Source organism: Bombina bombina, chromosome 3, assembly GCF_027579735.1.
Source record: "Bombina bombina isolate aBomBom1 chromosome 3, aBomBom1.pri, whole genome shotgun sequence".
Taxonomy (NCBI): Eukaryota; Metazoa; Chordata; class Amphibia; order Anura; family Bombinatoridae; genus Bombina; species Bombina bombina.
Genome location: NC_069501.1, coordinates 39,828,313 through 39,849,925, shown reverse-complemented (window position 1 = coordinate 39,849,925; position 21,613 = coordinate 39,828,313). Strand labels below are relative to the sequence as shown.

The following is a 21,613-nucleotide window of genomic DNA, read 5'->3' as shown; positions in this document are numbered from 1 at the left end:
ACAGATACTCATAAACATGCACTAGCACTCACATATAACAAGCAGCAATTACACCAACAAATTAAATACATTCAAAAATGGAGGATTAGTTGAAGCTTTTGGCTAAGAGATGATTATTTCAAACACTCACCACAGTGCTTTACCCCTAACTTCCATGCTGGTGCTTAACCCATTAACGACCGCGATGTACCATGTACGTTGTTGGTAATTAAGGGTTTTCTTGTTTATAATAGCGCGGGTCCCGCCGCAAGTGATGTGACCGCGCTATTATACCCTACCTCCTCCCTTCTGGTCACCGTAAATAGAGCAGTCTCACCACCCGTATTAATAACACAGACCCCATAGAAATAGTTAATAAATAACGCTAATTACACCTATGAGGGTAGCACTAGCGAGATGTGGTTTCCCTGTATAAAAAATAGATAAAAACATAGTAATAATCTGCGCTCTCAGACTGGACAGGGTGCACGTTTCATGCAGAACTCACAGAATAAACTGTCTGCATTCCCATAGACCAAACTGTACACCTCGCTCATAGGGACCCCAGCAGCATGCAGAGGAATCACACAAATCTTTTTCTTTAGCTTTATATTGTAATATTTATGTCTCCTTCACATCCGCAACCTGCTAGATAGATAAACAGCAAACTACTTATATCATCTCACCAGAGCAGAGAGCTTTAGATTATCAGCTATTTGTCTGCTTTGGGATATCAGTGAGTGTGCGCCCAGTTTTGCTTCCCAGTGATTTACATAGCAAAACATTCCTATTACAGATTGTTTACTATAGTCTGTAAGTTTATTCTAATCAATACCCAGTGTTAATGCTCCTGTAACTTGTAACAAGGTATTAGTTTGTGCCATCATGTGACCAGGCCTTACAGTAAAACTGTGTAGTACATTCTATGATCTTGCTTATTATACAGCATTGTGTTTATAGCCAATCATTTGTATTATTTCTTCGTGTAGAACAGCCCTCAGGTTTGTCCATACGGTCTGTACGCAGAACAGCTCTCAGGCTCAGCCTTCACCTGCCCAAGATCCTCCAACAAGAGAAGGTGAGAAAACCCCACAATTTAGGGCAATAAGCCTATAAGCATCCTATGGCGCAAGCTGAGTATAATGACTCCTGCCCTGCTGGTGTAAGATTGCAAGGTACAGAGGCTGACGTGTGGTAAAGTCTGGCAGTATCTGTGTCAGACTGAAGGGGGGGGGGCATGGTAGGGTTTGGGGGGGGGGGCATGGGATTTGGTACTGGCTCCAGCAGGGGTGGTTCTAAACCATACAATTTTGGGTTGACCATAAATATGAATGCACTGGACAAACAAAAAGTCACTGACTTGCCCTAATTCAGAGCAGCCTCTACCTGTTAGGTTTGAGGGTGCAGCAGTAATGAGTTTGGGTACATAGCAGTCCATATCACCAAATCTGACCTACCACTCAAGGTCTTTATGAAACCTAGTATCACTCCTACATAATCTAGTATCACCCCTGCCTAACCTAGTGTCACTCCAGCCTAACCTAGTATCACCCTAGGTAACCTAGCGTCATCGCAGCCTAACCTAGTATCACCCCAGCCTAACCTAGTATCACCCCCAGCCTAACCTAGTATAACCCTAGCATAACCTAATATCACCCCAGCCTAACCTAGTGTCACCCCATCCTAACCTAGTATCACCCTAGCCTAACCTTTTATCACCCCAGCCTAACCTAGTATAACCCTAGCATAACCTAATATCACCCCAGCCTAACCTAGTATCACCCCATCCTAACCTAGTATCACCCTATCCTAACCTAGTATCACCCCCAGCATAACCTAGTATCACCCCAGCCTAACCTAATATCACCCCATCCTAACCTAGTATCTCCCTAGCCTAACCTAGTATCACCACCAGCCTAACCTAGTATAACCCTAGCATAACCTAGTGTCACCCCAGCCTAACCTAGTGTCACCCCAGCCTAAACTAGTGTCACCCCAGCCTAAACTAGTATCACCCCATCCTAACCTAGTATCACCCCCAACCTAACCTAGTATCACCCCAGCCTAACCTAATATAACCCCAGCCTAACCTAGTGTCACCACAGCCCAACCTAGTGTCACCCCAGCCTAACCTAGTATCACCCCAGCCTACCCTAGTATCACCCCATCCTAACCTAGTATCACCCCCAACCTAACCTAGTATCACCCCAGCCTAACCTAGTATAACCCCAGCCTAACCTAGTGTCACCACAGCCCAACCTAGTGTCACCCCAGCCTAACCTAGTATCACCTAAGTCTAACCTAGGCGACATAGCAGTCCATATTACCACCTTTGAGCTCACACTCTGGGCCTTTTAGAAACCTAGTGTCACCCCAGCCTAACCTAGTGTCATCCCAGCCTAACCTAGTGTCACCTCAGCCTAACCTAGTATCACTCCAGCCTAACCTAGTGTCACGCCAGCCTAACCTAGTGTCACGCCAGCCTAACCTAGTATCACACCAGCCTAACCTAGTGTCACGCCAGCCTAACCAAGTGTCATGCCAGCCTAAGCTAGTATCACTGCAGCCTAAACTAGTGTCACCACAGCCTAAACTAGTGTCATCCCAGCCTAACCTAGTGTCACCCCAACCTCAATTTATCAGCTGCCACACAAATAATATCATGTAATTGTCATTTACTAAGATTGCAGCCTAGTATGCAGCAGAGCTTTAGAGTGCACATTGTAACAAAGTTGTAGTAATTCTGTACTACAGAGGGGTTTTCCTATGTGAGGAGTTTTATAGAAAAGGTTGGATTGTGTTAACCCACAGTCTTGTTGCGGCTTTGTAGACAAATGCCTGTTGTGCTCTAGCTATTTAATGTTTGTAATATGGAATGCTGGCTGATATATGGTTATTTGGGACCTAACACAGTTTTATACATTTCATGGTACACACAGGTGTTTGCAGATCCCGTTTTGTTTGATGACTGAGCTGTGGGGGAGGGAGTTAGATGGGTCATGATGGTCATATCTCAGACTCAGGGGGACAGTAATTCAGAGGTCCGTCCCTTCTACAGTTTATCTCACCCTCTGCTCGTCTTGCTCCTCAGCTGGTTGTATCGTATTTTACCTTCTGTCCGTCACAAGCCATTTGTGGCCTACGAGCTGGAAAACTTCACAGACAAGTGGGATGAGGTGGAACCAGATCCCAACCAGGTAATCCTCTAGATGCCACCAGATGCCCAGTGGCACCTTGAGTACCATATAGTGAGGGATGTCATAGTCTCATTTGGAGATCACTATAATCTTTTAATATATTTGTCATTAACTCTAAACTGCAAAGCAAAACCAGATTAATCAAAGGAAACAACTAATTCTACACTTTGTTCTGTAACAATTATGGGCATTCTAGCAACACTCACACAATTAGTAACTGCAGACAAACATCACTGTTACCTTTAATAACCACTTTATTCTTTTTAATCAGATGAGATGGAAGCCATTTGAGATTCCCAAGACCACAGAAAAGAAGCAGGACTTTGTGTCTGTGAGTAGCGTTTATCCTTCATGTTACACCATTTACCCCACTGGTTACCCAACCTCATGACAAGCCGATATTACATGTAGGACTCATCTGCTGTAATGAGCACATTTAGGGTCTCAGGAACATGGAACACTTGGCAGCTTTCATATGTGATGTAAGAAATAATGCTAAGTAAATCCCCTGTGATAGGCAAAGCTTTAGTAAATGACACTTGTGGATGATGTATAAAAAGCTGTATGTCATTGGGGCAAGAGGACATTTGTCAAGTGCCATTGTTATTTAGTGTGACCGGTTATTCCTCTAATACGTTTATTTTCAGGGGCTGCGCACACTATGTGGTGCTGGGGACACCAGGTCGCGCAATGGGATTGCTATCCATATCTACACTTGCAACACGTCCATGACTGACAGGTAATGAGTACTTAGCATTATGAGTAAGTGCCTCTAGGGGACGCGAAACGCGTCAGGGTTTTGCCTGTCTGTCACCCTCCTGCGTGTCTGTGCTGTGTTTTACATTTACTAATAAATTTAAAGATTTTATTATACACCCCATTTGCAGTGCCTGCTCACTCTTTTCGCATTAATCCTTCACTGCCAGTGTGAGATTCAGTTCATCCAACACTGTTACTGATCACTAATCTCTTATTACTGACCTTGTAGAATTGATCTGTATAAAATACTGATTTTGAAGCCCAATTTTTTTCTTTCTCGATTTAGATAGAGCATGCCATTTTAAACAACTTTCCAATTTACTTCTATTGTCTAATTTGTTTTGTTCTCCAGGTATCCTTTGTTGTAAAGAATACCTTGGTAGACTTAGGAGCTGCTGATTGATGGCTGCACATTTATACCTCATCTTATTGGGTCACTCAGTGCTCCCAGTGGTGCATTGCTGCTACTTTAACAAAAAATAACAAGAGAAGGAAGTAAATTAGATAATATAAGTAAATTAGAAAGTTGTTTAAAATTGTATTCTCTGTCGGATTAATGAAAGAAAAGTTTTGGACTTCATGTCCCTTTAAATTAAGATCTTTAAGGGATAGAAAGTCACAACTGTGCATAGGATTTTGCAATATATTTCAGTGGCAGAAATGCTTCTAGTAAAAGATATCACTGTTTTCAGTAGCATACCCACATATGCTGTGAGGGCCTTGTACCAACACTTCACCTTCTCAGGGAGTCAGAAGCGGCTTAATAACATAAACAGTTTTCACAGACACGATACACACCACCGCCTGCTTTCTGGTGCACGGCCCTCACAAGATATGTGCAAATACCACTTAAAACCAGTAATAACTTTTACTAGAAGCATTTTTGTTAATGAAATTATAATGCAAAATGCTTCTATTTAAAACTGAAATGCACCCATGAACATTTCATTTCATTCTATCCCTTTAACCCCTTGTTTCATATGGATGTAGGTACTACGTCTCAATACTTTGCCCAGCATCCTGTGTTGATGTAGTACCTACATCTAACACTATAGTGCATGCTGTGGTCCCTTCTGTCAGCTTAGACAATGGAGAATGCTGTGGGGGCATAAGGCATATGCCTTCCTTTAATAAGGGATAGCTAATCATGCTTCCTTACTCTGTGAAGCCAGATCACTGGATCGTTACAGAGAGTGACACTGTCTGTGTCACTCTCTGTAACGATGATCGCTGGTACTGAATGGGAGCATTGGGAGGGAAGGTGGGAGGGGAGTGGATAGGCCCAGTGAGGAAGGGGGAGGGAGGGGCGTGGTTCCTTACATTACATAAAAAAAAATATTACAGCAGGGGAGAGGGAGGAATAAGGGCCCAACAGCTACAGAACAGAAGGGCTAGAGGAGGATCCTACATTGCGGAAAAAACATGCGATCATGGAGGGGGGGAGGGTAACTAGTTCTACTACACTACATAAGAAGAAAATTAATATATATAGAATGCCAGTAATAAAGATGGTGGGGTAGTGTGAAGGGTGAGGGTTAGAGAGCTGTTTGGGGGGAGTCAGGGAGGTGGAGGGTTGAGGAGGGTTCCCTACACTACATAAAAAAAACAGACAGTCTGTCAGTACCTAAAATGGTGGTGACTTGTGAAAGATGAGGGAGGGAAGCAAGCTGTTTGGGAGATCAGATAGGGGTCAGGGGGTGGGAGGGTAATCTCTACACTACAGCTAAACTTAACCTTACAAGTCATCCAATATACCAAAATTGGCCTACATCAATACCTTGGGTTGTCTACTAATAAATATATATAGTTTTATAGGTAATAAAAAAAAACAAAGGCTCTATTTCTGTTTAAATGGAGTGATAGTAAAAATTCTGTGGTTTTTTCAGCATGTTTTTATTTAAAATTCTAAGTACTGAAGAAGTTAAGGACTTGATTTAAAAAAAGAAAAACACTTAGTCGTCTTATAAATGGTTAATAATAAAGACATTTTTTTGCCTTTGTGTTTATTGTGCATCTAATTCAGCAACTCATGATTTTCCTTTATAATAATTCCTGCTCTGTGATTGGTTGGGATAAAATGAAATATGATTCCAGCTTATCTTCTCTCTGTTTTCTTTCTAGATGTTTCTATAATTCTGATGGTGATTTGCTAATCGGTGAGTCTTCTTTATGTTTCTCTCTTCCAGACTTAATTGGATATAAATTAAATAAAAATCACAGTTGCAGGAAACTACACAATTTCCAGTTTCTGTCGTCAAATTTTACAATTTTTCTCTGTCTTCTTTGTTGAAACTTAGCTCCTTTCCATAAGAGCATATTAAGGTAGGCTCAGGAGTGTGCACATGTCTTGAACACTATATGGATCATTTTCTTGAAGTGCCGTTCAGTACGCAATCTGATTGGCCGCTGCAAGAAAACTACAAAGGAAGAAGAAAAAAAAAACAGTCTAGTAAAGGGCAGGTACAAAAGGATGTCAGATTAAACTATAACTTTGGATTGTGCATAAAAAGTAAGAGCTTTATCAATGAACCCTGTACTAAAATCTAATGCTTATTTTAATCATTATTTCTACAATGGGAAACTTCGTCATCACTTTAAGTTGATTTTTTATATAAACACTGAACAGTTAATCTCTCAAAATAAATGTTAGATGTCTCCCTCTAGTGTTATATATCAATAATTGCAAGTGCATAGCTGTTAGTAGTGATCTGAATACATATCTATAGCAGGGGTCAAGTTCTACAAAGAATAGTGTGGGAACCCACACACACACACACACACACACACACACACACACACACACACACACACACACACACACACACACACACACACACACACACTGTATTTAAATGTATATAATCTAACTTTAATGAAAGCAAATTAAATCCAATGAAGGGTTGAATGGTTGCCTTTGGGCCTGAGACTCCTCTTCTGTCACAGAGTACCACCCACTTAAGATGCCATAGTCCTATTTCTGCTGAGGGGAGCTAAATAACCCCAAGTAAGCCACACAGAAATGTAAGCACAATGTGTTACACAGTGCGGGGTGATCACACAGCAGGCCCGCTGACAGGCTTGCATTTAGTGTATTGTATGAAGTATTACTGCCCATTACTATAGGATCTCATTATCCCTCTCACATGACTGTGCTTCAGCTCCTTCTACCAGCAGCAGCAGTGTTTACTGAAGCGTTTCTGTTCTCGGTCCAGGGGGAACGTAGTTCCACCAGCTAAAATAGTGCAGGAACTCAGTTCCCATGCATTCTCGCTTGACTTGACCCATGATCTATAGCAATATATATATAAAGTAGCAAGTTGTTCTGTCTCTGCACACTGCAAATGCTTTGAGTACTACAGACTATAAAATAATAACATATTTATTACTTGTGTCTGTTTCCCACAGTCCCACAGCAAGGGAATCTGCTAATCACTACTGAGTTTGGGAAGATTCTGGTGGAGCCTAATGAGATATGTGTTGTGCAGGTAACATAACTGATATCAGCTTCTTGTCTTCCCTTTACTGGGAATTGCAGGAGCCAGTTCTGGGGTTGGGAAGATTAGGGTTGATATAGCCAGTTGCAGTTCTGGGGTGGGGCTGTTACAGCTAGTGGCAGTTCTGGGGGTGGGGCTGTTACAGCAAGTGGCAGTTCTGGGGGTGGGGCTGTTACAGCTAGTGGCAGTTCTGGGGTGGGACTGTTACAGCTAGTGGCAGTTCTGGGGGTGGGGCTGTTACAACTAGTGGCAGTTCTGGGGGTGGGGCTGTTACAACTAGTGGCAGTTCTGGGGCTGGGGCTGTTATTGTCAGTTATGGTTTTTGGGGTGTGGCTGTTACTGCCAGTTATAGTTTTTTGGGTGGGGTTGTGTCAGTTCCGGGGGTGGGAGTGGTTCTGGGTTCTGGTGGGTGCTATATAATTCTCAGAGCAGCAGGGTAAGTTAGGAGTAGGAGAGGTGGTTAAAAGAGAGGGAAATGTAAATGTGAACCTCTAGAAAAGGTACAAGGACAGAGATGAAGGGAAGAAAAGCATTTCACCCAACATTCTAAGGCCTAGATTTGGAGTTCGGCGGTAAAAGGGCTGTTAACGCCACGCGTGTTTATGTCTAACGCACGTCATTGTTTGACTCCGGTATTTAGAGTTAAAATAAGACCATCTAACGATGCTCCTAACGCGTGTATGTCACACGCGTAATACTGCCCGCGTAAGACAGTCTCCCATAGAGATCAATGGGAAAGGCAAAAAATTGCTTTTTTCACCTAACACTCGATCTCGCGAGAATACTTACAGCTCGGTCATATGACGCATACCACATCATGCACAACAATAACACGCCGCAAATGTCACAACAACAATCAATCAACAAATCACACAAGCATTACACATTCACAAGCGGGGGATGTTTTAATAAATTTTTATACGGGGAATACGCATATACTTTAAGATGCGGAAAATCGCTATATAACAACAAGGATTAAAAATGATATACATACACTAGAAAAAAGATCGTATTCAATATCACTATATATTAGGACAAACATACATATACAACACTTCACGAAGAACACACCATCGCAAAATCACATTTAAAAAGAATACTATTGGACAATGTTAGAGAAAACGACCACTATGACATCATCGCATTCTACACATTCCACAAATACCAACTCAAAATGAGCATGCGCAAATTCACACACCTAATACACATTGCAATAATATTAATTGCTAATAAAGCACACCTGAACACAATTTACAACGGAAATTGGTACATCATTAAACATTTACACAGGGTATATAATCACCACACAAGCATGGCTTCTTTGACTGTGTTGCTGTTGGGTCTTTGGAGATTGGAGGTTTAAGAATAGAGAGTTTGCGAATTTTTGAGAGTTAGTGTTAGCGTGAGAGAGTCAGTTGGTAGTGTTAGCGTGAGAGAGTGAGTGAGTTAGTGGTAGTTAGTGGGAGTGGGAGAGAGTCTGTTAGTGGGAGCGTGAGTGAGTTAGTGGGAGTTATTAGTGAGAGTTGTTAGTGGGAGCGTCAGTTAGTGGTAGTTAGTGAGCGTTAGTGGGAGTGTTTGTTAGTGAGAATTAGAAGTAGTGTGAGTTAGCGAGCGAGTGATTTTTCTGTACACTTAACACATTTACACGCAAACACATTCAATACATACATACACTTATCAATAACACTACATACACTCCATACCCCCTACCCCCTCATACTACACTCCATACCCCATTCCTTGTAGTCCCATTCCCTTTCATCCCATTTACTCTTATCCCATACCCCATACCCATCCCATACCCATCCCCTAGTTACATTTAGTTTACATATCCTCCTTTTAGTCTTATTCTTTTCGTTTATTTAAAGACTCCTTACCCTCTTTGTTTTTTACATCCCTCTCACACTTTAAGCACCTTTTTTGTCTTTTTAGTTCTTTATTTTGACCCCCTTTAATTTCATCACACTCACTTTTTTTTGATTATTTGGGGTTTAGTTTAGGGAAGAGATGGAGGCCAGGCAGGGGACAGGTAGAGGGGGGAGTAGAGGGAGGGGGAGAGGAACAGGGCAGGAAGGGGGGCAGGAAGCAGGGGGTGGAAGCGGTGGGTGGACCCAGCCACTTGGTTCAAGATGACCAAGTGGCTGGGCCCAGTGGCGGTCAGAGTAGGGCTTCACAGTCCGGGAAACAGAGGGCATCATCACAGGGGAAGGCCAAGGCGACTAGGGAGGCGAGGTTTTCGATGGAGGAGAAGGAGGCCCTCGTAGAAGCCTATATGGCCAGGCATAGGATGCTGCAGCACCAAAAGACCACCCCGACTGACAGGAGGAGGCTCTGGAACGAGATTAGGAATGCAGTCAATGCAGTGGGTGGCCGGAACCGCGATATGGATTCTATCAAACATCGGTACCGGGACTGTAAACTTGAACTGAAAAAAAAGTTAAGCCTGGAGGCCCGACATGCCGCAGGGACCGGTGGCGGCCCTGCCATTGAAATGGACTACTGCCGATGGGAGGAAATGTTGCGTCCCAGCATCTCCGAGGTGGAAGTAGTCGGTATCGGAGGAATCGATACCGGGAACCTGCCACTCTCATCTGACGGTAAGCTTATTGAACAATAATTTCACATACAAATGTATTTCAAGGGACACTATACGCAAACATTTACTTTCATGATTGAGGTAGCGAATACAATTTGACAAAACATTCAAATGTACTTATATTACCTAATTTGATTCATTCTTGAGATATATTTTAATGAAGAAATAGCCATGCACACGGTGAAACAATCACAGGAGGCAGCTATATTCAGCTAACAATCAGCATCTTATAAGCATATTTAGATATGCTTTTCAGCAAAGAATATCCAGAGAATTAAGCGAATTAGATAAGAAAAGTACATTCGAAAGTTGATACAAAATGTATGCTTCTAAATCATGAAAGATAAAACATTGGGTTTCATGTGTTAAGGATCAGATTAATGCTATAACGTTGTTTACACGCATTCTATTACTTTGCGGTTACATCAGTATCTAGGCTATAGGTTAGGTGTGCATTTAAACAGACTGAAAAAAAAAGCAAAAACATTCACATTGACCAGAGATATCACAAACACGGTTTAGAAAAAGCGGAAATAGTATTGATTGTTTGTTAGATTTCAAAGTGGATTAATGATTCTGCATTTGTAATTGTATCGTAAGCTAAGTCATTTAAACCTTTATTTGCAAATATGCTAATATATACATTTTTTTTTTTTTATTTTTTTTTTATATACAGAGTCTGGGGACGAGGCAGCACAGCCTCCTGCATCTCCCCGGGATGAGAGTGGTGGTGAGGAATTTCCACTTCGGAGGGAAGAGGCCCCCCGTGACGAACAGCGCACGGGAGATGATCAAGAGGCCCCGGAAGCACAGGAGGAACCCGCGGAACCCGCGGAACCCGAGGTCCCTCAAAGACCCGCACTCCGCCGTGCACGGGCACCCCGCCGTGCACGGGTTCAACATGCACAACAAGAGGAAATAGCGGAGGTGCGGGTTCTACTGGAGTACATAGACCAGATGCGTACCTCCCGGATAGAAAATATAGAAGGACGACACAGAATACTTGATGGCCAAAATCAGATTATTCAAGGACAAAATGAAATCATCAACATACTGAATCGAATAGAAGAAGGCCAAACAAGAATATTTCATCTTCATCAAGAAATGTTCACTTTTTTCCGGGAGGCGCATGCTGGTCTACCTCCTGTTGCTGTGCCTCTTGTTGCTGGGCCTCTTGCTGCTGGGCCATCTCCTCCTGCCGGCCCATCTCATCCTCCTCAGCCATCTACTCCTCCTCCTCAGCCATCTACTCCTCCTCCTCCTCAGCCATCTACTCATCCTCCTCAGCCATCTTCTCCTCCTCATCCATCTTCTCCTCCCCAGCCATCTACTCCTCACCTTGGTCGTCCCAGTACTCTTCCTTCCACTCCTCCCACAACAGCTCCAAGGAGGACTCTTCGGAGTCGGCAGTTGCCTCTCCCAGAGCCTCAGCCCCGTGGGAAGAGGGGAAGGAAGAGGAAGTAAGTATTTTTTTCATCTTCACTGCTTTTTTTAATTTAATGTGTAATGGATAGGTATGTGATGATGTGGTTTTCATACACTTGTGGACCACACTCTGTATATAATCGACTTCTATGGGACCGGGTCCATGGAGGCAGATTGTTTGCAGAGTGTGGGTTATAAGTGTGTGAAAACCACATCATCACATACCTATCCTTGTTCATGATATTGATTGGTTTCTGTGATGTGATGTCCAAACTGTTTCCCCAATCGCTAACTCAATTACCATAACAATTTTCCATGATGGCATATTACTGTTTGAATGCCAATAACACAGCTTAAAGGGACAGTCAGAAAATTATTGATTACAAAGAAAACACTGTATTACGCATTATAAATTTTGAAACAACAAAACATGGAGAAATACATGTGTGACTTATGTGCTTACCCTTGTATCTATGACTATGAAAAATGACCACTTATTTGTTGTTCTGACATAACAACATTTTAGATATCAATGATCAATACATGGTCAATAATATGCTGTATGAGCCCAAGGTTTTACATATACAAATGCTATCAAAATGCCCTCTAGTGCTCAAATTGTATAATGATTACAAGCACTCTTCAAGATGGAAGAAATGAGCACACCAACCTCATAAGTTTAGATAGCAAATTTAAATAAACCCAGACAAATGTTCAATTGTTGAGAAACATTTGATATCCTTGATATTACAGAATTGACTTTTAGAATAATGACAAACATTATATATTTTCTAAACTGTCCCTTTAACAACATTACATATGCTAACACATATTTTAAACTTGTTGGTATATCTACATGTACTTTGTCAAATAAAAAAAAATTGAAATCACATTTATATTGACATGTTAAATAAAGTCTATTTTCTTTAAGAGACATTATTGTGTTAATATTTTATTGTAAAGACATTTTTATTTAACAATGAATATGGTTTAAAGTCCTTTTAGGAGTGGGGGGGGGGGGGTGAAAAAATGCTAACAATAATATATTTGAAGATTAAACTATGTGGATCTCATACATGATACAAAAAACAACATTTGCATTCAAGGGACAGTATCCTATATTTTTAACATAACTGTATGTAATAGACACTACTACAAACAACAAGATTAACATATACTGATATCAATATTAAAAAGCTTCAAACACTTGAAAATAAAATAGGGTTAGCTATATTGAAAATATAGACGAAACCCCCATTACAACCGTAAAACAACACAATACACCATCATTAACATATGAAAAGACCCTTTACACAAACTGGAGAAAGCTGGAGAATGTACTCACATGAAACTCAGAGGCTTTGCGAGGAGTAAGAAAATTACTTACATTTTCTTAGAACAGAAGAAAAAATAAACGTATTGGTTAAACAATGGACTATCTAACTAGAGACAAAATCCAAGCTTTTGATTTATAATGTGAGTGTCTAATGAACCTTTAATAAAATATACAACGAAATTACATTTAGAAGAAGTCGGCATCATATATTTAGCATATGATAAAGATAAATGCATATTGATTACTTTATTCAAACACAATAGCGCTTATTTATTAATTAGATATATTCAACATTAAACACAACATTAATTTTTTCAGAAAAAGGAACATATTGTTGACAAACATATTAAACATGGACTGTAGAGATTTGCACTTGCCTAGAAATATCCTATGCATGAAAACATTTTTCTTTAGTTCGTTGATTCAACCAGACATACAGCAAAAGAGAATGTGGTGGTCTTTATCAGCTAAGGATCAACAATGTAACATGATGCAAATAATACATATTCGCAAGCTTTTTAAAATTGGATGCAGTCACAAACGTTTTTAACGTGCACAAATATTGCGGGACTACGTAATCCAATCATACGTTTTTTTACCTTTACATGTGCCGTCTTAACATCGCGCTTCCTTGATCACGTAAGAACGCCATCCAATGAAAGGCACATTATTGATCACGTAAGAACGCCCAAAAAAAAAAGGCGCATCCTTGATCGCGTCAAAACGCAATCCAATAAAAGGCATATTCCTGATCACGTAAGAACGTCAGTCAATACAAGGAATCATTGGACAGCCTGGCAGGTGACGTCTTAAGCAACATGGCGCATCCGAGATCGCTGAAAAACCGCTGACAATACAAGGACTCAGTGACAGCTTGGCATATCACTAAGAAACGTATTTATATTTTAGGAACTAGTATGTGTGTAGATTGCTATCTAGGAATGACAACAAATCCTGAATCATCTTTTCGGACTTGACTGTACCTTGAACTATAGCTATGGTGTATATCTTTAACATTTAAAAGATACACATGAGAAATACATATGCCATTGATGTTTTAAGATATGTTTGGATTGTTGTTGAATAACAATAGTTATACATGTATTGATTAAACGTGTCATTTATTCAGGTTTAATTATTGTCAGCCTACCTATAGCCATATATGGGAGGAGATGTATTTTGTTAACATATTAGTTAACTAATATTCATCATCTAAATTATTTGCATTACACACAGAGATTTATTTGGTTACACCTTTACACTAATATAGATTTGAAAATGAAATACAGGTGCTGTCAACATTACAATAAGATTGTTTATTAATAAAATTATATGTCTTTGTTCTTGTAAAAAGGACAAAAACGCTTTACAAATGGAAATACATTCATTAACAATTGTGATCAACATCACTTAAAGGGACATTATTTTGTTTTTAAAAAGAGCATACACATAGTCAATACTATTTCAATAAAATGAAGACTTTACAGGGATTATATCATTTTATCAATACTCAGATCATTTGGTAAAGGTGCATCAATTCATGCAGACTTTCTAAATACACACATGGATCTGAACATTTAAATATACATATATACACAAATACCAATCTATATATACATATATAAAGAAATTACTCTGCTAATCATAATCAGGCAATGATAGAGCTAAGAGAAAATAATATAAAGACAAATAATAAGATTACATTGGAGATGTTAATCTTAAAGTCATTTACTATTGTCTTACATATATGATTTCAGTATAACAAATATATTTTGTAGGTCCCTTTAAGGATCAACAACATAAACTAGAGCTTTCAAAAAATAACAGGAAGAATGAGGACAATTATTTGTGAAATAAAATGTATTTTATTAGTATGTAAGAAAACATACACAACGTTTATAAATAATCTTGTAAAAATAAGGAATCTATGAGCCATATGACAAGGTAACAGTGCATCACAGTCCATGAAGAGAGTTGCCAAGGGCCAGCATAGCCCCATTGGAGACACATGGCAAGGTAACACAGTGCATCACAGTCCATGAAGAGAGTTGCCAAGGGCCAGCATAGCCCCATTGGAGACATATGACAAGGTAAAAGAGTGCATCACAGTCCATGAAGAGAGTTGCCAAGAGCCAGCATAGCCCCATTGGAGACATATGACAAGGTAAAAGAGTGCATCACAGTCCATGAAGAGAGTTGCCAAGGGCCAGCATAGCCCCATTGGAGACATATGACAAGGTAAAAGAGTGCATCACAGTCCATGAAGAGAGTTGCCAAGAGCCAGCATAGCCCCATTGGAGACATATGACAAGGTAAAAGAGTGCATCACAGTCCATGAAGAGAGTTGCCAAGAGCCAGCATAGCCCCATTGGAGACATATGACAAGGTAAAAGAGTGCATCACAGTCCATGAAGAGAGTTGCCAAGAGCCAGCATAGCCCCATTGGAGACACATGGCAAGGTAACACAGTGCATCACAGTCCATGAAGAGAGTTGCCAAGGGCCAGCATAGCCCCATTGGAGACATATGACAAGGTAACACAGTGCATCACAGTCCATGAAGAGAGTTGCCAAGAGCCAGCATAGCCCCATTGGAGACACATGGCAAGGTAACACAGTGCATCACAGTCCATGAAGAGAGTTGCCAAGAGCCAGCATAGCCCCATTGGAGACATATGACAAGGTAAAAGAGTGCATCACAGTCCATGAAGAGAGTTGCCAAGAGCCAGCATAGCCCCATTGGAGACACATGGCAAGGTAACACAGTGCATCACAGTCCATGAAGAGAGTTGCCAAGGGCCAGCATAGCCCCATTGGAGACATATGACAAGGTAACACAGTGCATCACAGTCCATGAAGAGAGTTGCCAAGAGCCAGCATAGCCCCATTGGAGACACATGGCAAGGTAACACAGTGCATCACAGTCCATGAAGAGAGTTGCCAAGAGCCAGCATAGCCCCATTGGAGACATATGACAAGGTAAAAGAGTGCATCACAGTCCATGAAGAGAGTTGCCAAGAGCCAGCATAGCCCCATTGGAGACACATGGCAAGGTAACACAGTGCATCACAGTCCATGAAGAGAGTTGCCAAGGGCCAGCATAGCCCCATTGGAGACATATGACAAGGTAACACAGTGCATCACAGTCGATGAAGAGAGTTGCCAAGAGCCAGCATAGCCCCATTGGAGACACATGGCAAGGTAACACAGTGCATCACAGTCCATGAAGAGAGTTGCCAAGGGCCAGCATAGCCCCATTGGAGACATATGACAAGGTAAAAGAGTGCAACAGGCACAACAATAAACAGAAAAAAAGGCCAAATGGCAACACTAACAATAAAAATTCAACATGTGGACGGAGGATTCTTATCTGCCACCATGGATCATATCCAGATCCTCCACTTACTGGTCATCCTCTTCATTGTCCTGTGCATGTCCAGCTCCAGATTCAGGCCTTGAACGTAATCGCATAATTTCACGCAGAGTCAAGTCCTGAACCCGGAGCTGGGCCTGCATGGTGTCGTTCATCCCTCTCAGGACAGCTGCGTTCCTCAACACGGCCTGCTCTACTCTTGCTATCCCTTCTAGCATGAGCCATGCTGAGTCACAGCCTAAAATAAAATAAAATTAAATATTAAGGATAATTACACAACAGACTAAAAAATTTTCATACATACATTGTCATCATAAAGACAAATAATTATTTACATTAATTAGTTTACATTTATTCTTTACACATGAATTAGGTTATTCAGACAGACAGAAATCATTAAAGGGACATGTTACTCAAACATGTTGTCCCCTTTAATTGGTTTTAGATGATCCACTTATACAGCTTGAGTGTATCAAATCTTGTTAAAGGATTTACATTGTACTTACATCAGAAATTTAAAAATTAAATTTAGACTGTGGTAGGCACACCTATCCTTAAACATTTTTGCATTGAGGACAAGCTGTGTAAACATAGCAACCAGAAGAAATTACATTCCCACTGGGTTAGACAAGAGATAATGTATCCACATTTGTACATAAAATTTTGGATCCAAGTAGTGGTGATTGGTATATGTAGTGATATCCAATTAAAGGGACACTGAACCTAAATATTTAATGGACTCATTCAGATAGAGCATGACATGACAAATCTTTATAAATTACACATATTCATTATATGTTTTAATTCTCAAGCTATATTTTGAAAGCAAGAATGTTGCTTTTTATGGAAGCAAATATTTGTTTATCAACTTTGTTTGTGCATGCTGGTTGATGGATACATTCATCCAACAATAAAGAAATGATGGCCAGATTTATTTTATTGTTTAAACTAATTATAGTAATTACTTTTTTTACAAAAATATATCAAGAGAATGACGAATAATTAATAAGAGTATGAAATTATAAATTTGATTAACATTGCATGCTGGATTTGAATCACAATTTAACAAATTTAACTTCACTGTACCTTTAAGTATCTTATAAAGTGTATTTAGAATGATACTTACAGCTGTGCCTGGGAAGGACAATCTGACACCCAGGACAATGAAGGTTGAGACAGGGGGGAGGGATGGGATTGGCTTGGGGAGGGATGTGAATGGCTTGGGGAGGGCTGAGCTGCCGCTCCGGGGTAGGCCGTACAGCTGGGGAGTGGGGAGTTTGGGTCTGGGCAGCTGTACGGGCCAGAATACGGGGAGAGCGGTGAAGGGGGGTGTATGGGCGTTTTTTGGGATGGACAGGATATGAAATATGTGAAGGGCTGGCAGTGGTCTGGGCATGGTCATGAGTTTGGTCATGGGCAGGGGTCTGGGTCTGTGCAGGGGTGTGGCCATGGTCAGGGGTGTGTGCATGGGGAGGGGTCTGTGACTGGGCAGGGGCGGAAACCAGATGACCAGAAGTGGTGGATCCATCTGAAAATGTAAAGAAAATATATTAACATCTCATACATCCTGACATCAAATCAACGCATTTCAAATTGATTATGTTTTCAATATACTTCGAAGTGTGTTTGAATTTTTAAACAATTCTGAAATGAGGATATGGTATGTATATAGGCACTCAGATGAATATCAATGACTGTCTGTACAATTTGAACCTTATTATTGTTTTTTGGCATGGAATATGCATGTGACATAATGATGGCATGAATTAGAAATTTTTCAAAATAAATATACAAGCAGAATTTCATGCTGCCTGATATAGAAAGGGGGCAGTAGTGTATTTGAACAGACAAATAATATTCCTTTTTAAAGGGCAAAAGCTGTAGACTTTTAATGTCTTCAATAAAATGATTTCCAAAAAAAAAACATGTTGGAAACATGATAGATATATTTCACATACCATCAGACTCCAAGGCAGCCTCTTCCTCCTCCGTCCCACATGTGACAGCAATCTCTGTAAAACATAACATGTTGTGTACACGTTAAGATCAGATATTATAACATATGTTACTGTTGCTCAAATACGCACATCAATGTTGCATTAAAGATATACACACACAAAGTTATGATTTACATCATTTTGATGGAGCATACAAATGACAATAGATTTGTTATTGTCAATGAATATTAATTTTAATGTATTGTTTGTATTAATGTTAAATTCATAAAAGCATAGTACATAGAACATTTAAGATTTCTCATGTGTGTATCACTTGATGACTGTTGTCAAAAAATCTAATGGAAACAAACATATGTTATACATCTTATGAATAACAAATGTGTAGACTAATAAAGTAGAAATTATTAATCGTTCAATATGAAAAATAAATTAATATATAATCAGAAGATAAATATTTTGAATTTTTATAATGTTATGCTTCATCAGAATCATGATCATAATATTGATTAGCAATACACCTTCAATTACATATAAATGAGTCAATGGACTTACCAGGAGACCGCAAAGGCGTCTCTATGTCACTGCTGGATTCCTGTGGGCTCACCACACCAACTCTCTCTATGAATGATATAGATATATATTATTAAACACATTTGGGATATCACTAAATCACATCTGTCTAGAATTTTAACATTAATCAACTTTAAAATGTGAAGAATAGAGCAGTCATTACACCAGAAAATGCTTGATTGAATCAAGGGGATTCTGTAAAAATATCTGTATTGAACATATGTTTAATGTCAGACTACATTAGACATCAAATTCATCTCAGATGCTGCTATTGCATATCTAAATATACCCAATGATCAATGTTCTTAACCCTTTAAGGACACGCCTTTCACTTTGCTCAATTGTTTTATGACGGAATAATTCCGTCATATGTCCTTAAGAAGTTACAAGAATACACACAAACCACATATTGAGTAGCATCTGTTGACAAATCTAAACAAACACATGTGTCACATCGAGCCATTTTTGCAATGTACAGTAATCTTGTTTAGGACACAACACATATTTATCACAATACAAAACAAAATTGATTATTACAAATATGTAATCATGGTGCTGTTAGAGTATGCAGATATCTATAAAGTAACTCCAACAGAGAATGTGATTTATATATCAATAGTTTGTAATAAAAAGAATGTAAAGATGAATGAATCTATTTTGTCTTAAAGGGACACTGACATGATTAATTTAAATAATTGATTTCTATGTTCAAACTGTAAAAAATGATTTAACATTGACTCCTATTATAATTAGAATGTTGCTCGATATTAATCTTAAAGGCAGATAAGGAATATTGGATTCAATAAATATTGTTTGTTGAAGGTATCCACCAATCATCAATAAAAACCCAGGTTGGTCAACCAAAATTTAGATGCACATAAACGTACTTTCTTTATTTTACAATACATTTAGCAATAGAATATGTCACATATGATGATAGTATTATATTTTTATGTTTATTAATATTGCATACTGTATCTGAATGACAATATTAATAATTGTAGCTCAGTATCCCTTTAATGTAAAATTAAATTGATTCCACAATGTTGTTGTTAATGAATTATCTACTCCATATGTTGATGTCATGAATGGTATTGAGCATGCAATTAAAATGTAATATGTTATTTAAGGATATCCGAATAATTATTTAATTTTCATCTATTAAATAGACATTACATCTAAATATTGAACAATGTGTATTTAGTATGTAATGTTCAGTCCATGTTTCTAAGACAAATGTCAATTAAAAAGAGACATACCATACTGTGACAAGCCCTGGCTTGAGGATCCAGCAGCCACATCCATATCTATAATATATTAAATGAGGATTGCATATCATTAATACTAATCATGCCATGTTTAAAAAATTTACATTAATAACAAATCAATTGAAAAATATTAATCCTTTGGTAGTCCCATGAGTTAATAGTTTCCTCAATTAAATTAATTAAAAATATATCCTGGACTCTTATTTTCAATCAGTTGTGTTGTTTACTGTATCTTTAAGAATATCTGCTTGTTATTACATAATCATCAATTGATGGCCATATGTTATAATTGTTTTGTATTATTGGTTTTTTATTAGCTATAATATTGAAAATAAGAATACTGTATTCTTCACTAATCTAAGAATTCCCATTTAATTTTTAACAACATGTATAAAGCAATGCCACTTTCCGCAAACCCATGTTAACGTGGATGAGAAATGCCATTTTCGCGATCATTGCGCAATGATTCCAAGCGGAATTACGCATCCGTCATTTCACCAATATGTATAAAGCAATGCCACTTTCCGCAAACCCATGTTAACGTGGATGAGAAATTACATTTCCGCTCTGTGACGCATATTCTGTAGAGCGCAAGAAACATCATTCCTATTTCATGTGTCAATAATCTAAAATCAGATATCTAAACATCATATGTAGTGTATGTTGTGAGATCTGTATAGGTTTAGTATCTGACTATATACACATTTTTTGATTATAAAATAAAAAAATATATATATTATATGAAGTTGGATAATTACCTGGTTCAGATTCTCTATCATCTCCTCCCAGGCCACCGGACGGAGAAGCATCTGCCCTGTCCCCCGCGTCAGGACTTTCAGATCCCGCAGCTGGGAGGGAAGAAGAGGAGGCCGAGGATGGCGAGGATCTAAATCTTTTGGGGACCCGGAGATTGAGGAGCTCGCATAAAGTCACCTCATAAGGGAGTAGGTACAGTTTCCGCAGGGCCTCTCTTTTGCCACCTCTTTTACGGGCTTGTACCCAGTCCCTTATGAGGTTTACTTTTTTCGATAAACGCAACCTCATATCTCCGAATCTCCTCATGATCTGATCCTGGGTCCTCTGGACGTCACACACCAATCTAACCGCATTGGTGATAGACTCCCAGAGGGCCTTCTTAACGTGCGCATCTGTCAACCTCCTCTTGTTCCCAAACAGCTGGGGATAAAAGTCCTTGACGGCGTGGACCAGTGCAGCGCTCTCCTCCTTGGTGAACCTGGGAACTGACATGCCTGCCGAGTTGCGTATATATAATATATATTTAATATATAAAAACAAATACACCAGCAGGCATTAGAGAACTGACAAAGATGGCAACGTGTAATGGACTTTTATATGGTGAAGTAAACATGAGATGCACCATGGGACAATTTATCTGTACATCTGATTGGATAAAAGTTTGAAATATTGTTAGAATGTCTGTGAGACCATCCTGACTCAAGTTGTGTTTGTGTGATGAACTCTGATTGGCCGTTCCTTAATGTTTCATATCTTAGTAACTTCCTTACACATACCTCATGGTGGTGCTGTAACTTCATTTTTCATGTATACTTATTTGTAACTCATGGGCCTGTCATGCGGATATGTGTGACGCAGATTTAATATCCGTGATCCGTTAAATATTAATGATTAAATACTATT

The 21,613-nt window shown here is 39.4% G+C and overlaps 1 protein-coding gene across 1 annotated transcript in view; it reads left to right on the top strand.

Moving 5' to 3' along the window:
• LOC128652838 (homogentisate 1,2-dioxygenase) overlaps positions 1-21,613 on the top strand; it is a 149,227-nt gene that overhangs the window by 34,767 nt on the left and 92,847 nt on the right. Inside the window, exons 3-8 of the mRNA XM_053705801.1 lie at positions 969-1,057; positions 3,071-3,176; positions 3,448-3,507; positions 3,824-3,915; positions 6,057-6,091; positions 7,341-7,420. Of these exons, the coding sequence (XP_053561776.1) occupies positions 969-1,057; positions 3,071-3,176; positions 3,448-3,507; positions 3,824-3,915; positions 6,057-6,091; positions 7,341-7,420 (462 nt within the window). The remainder of the gene's footprint in view (positions 1-968; positions 1,058-3,070; positions 3,177-3,447; positions 3,508-3,823; positions 3,916-6,056; positions 6,092-7,340; positions 7,421-21,613) is intronic.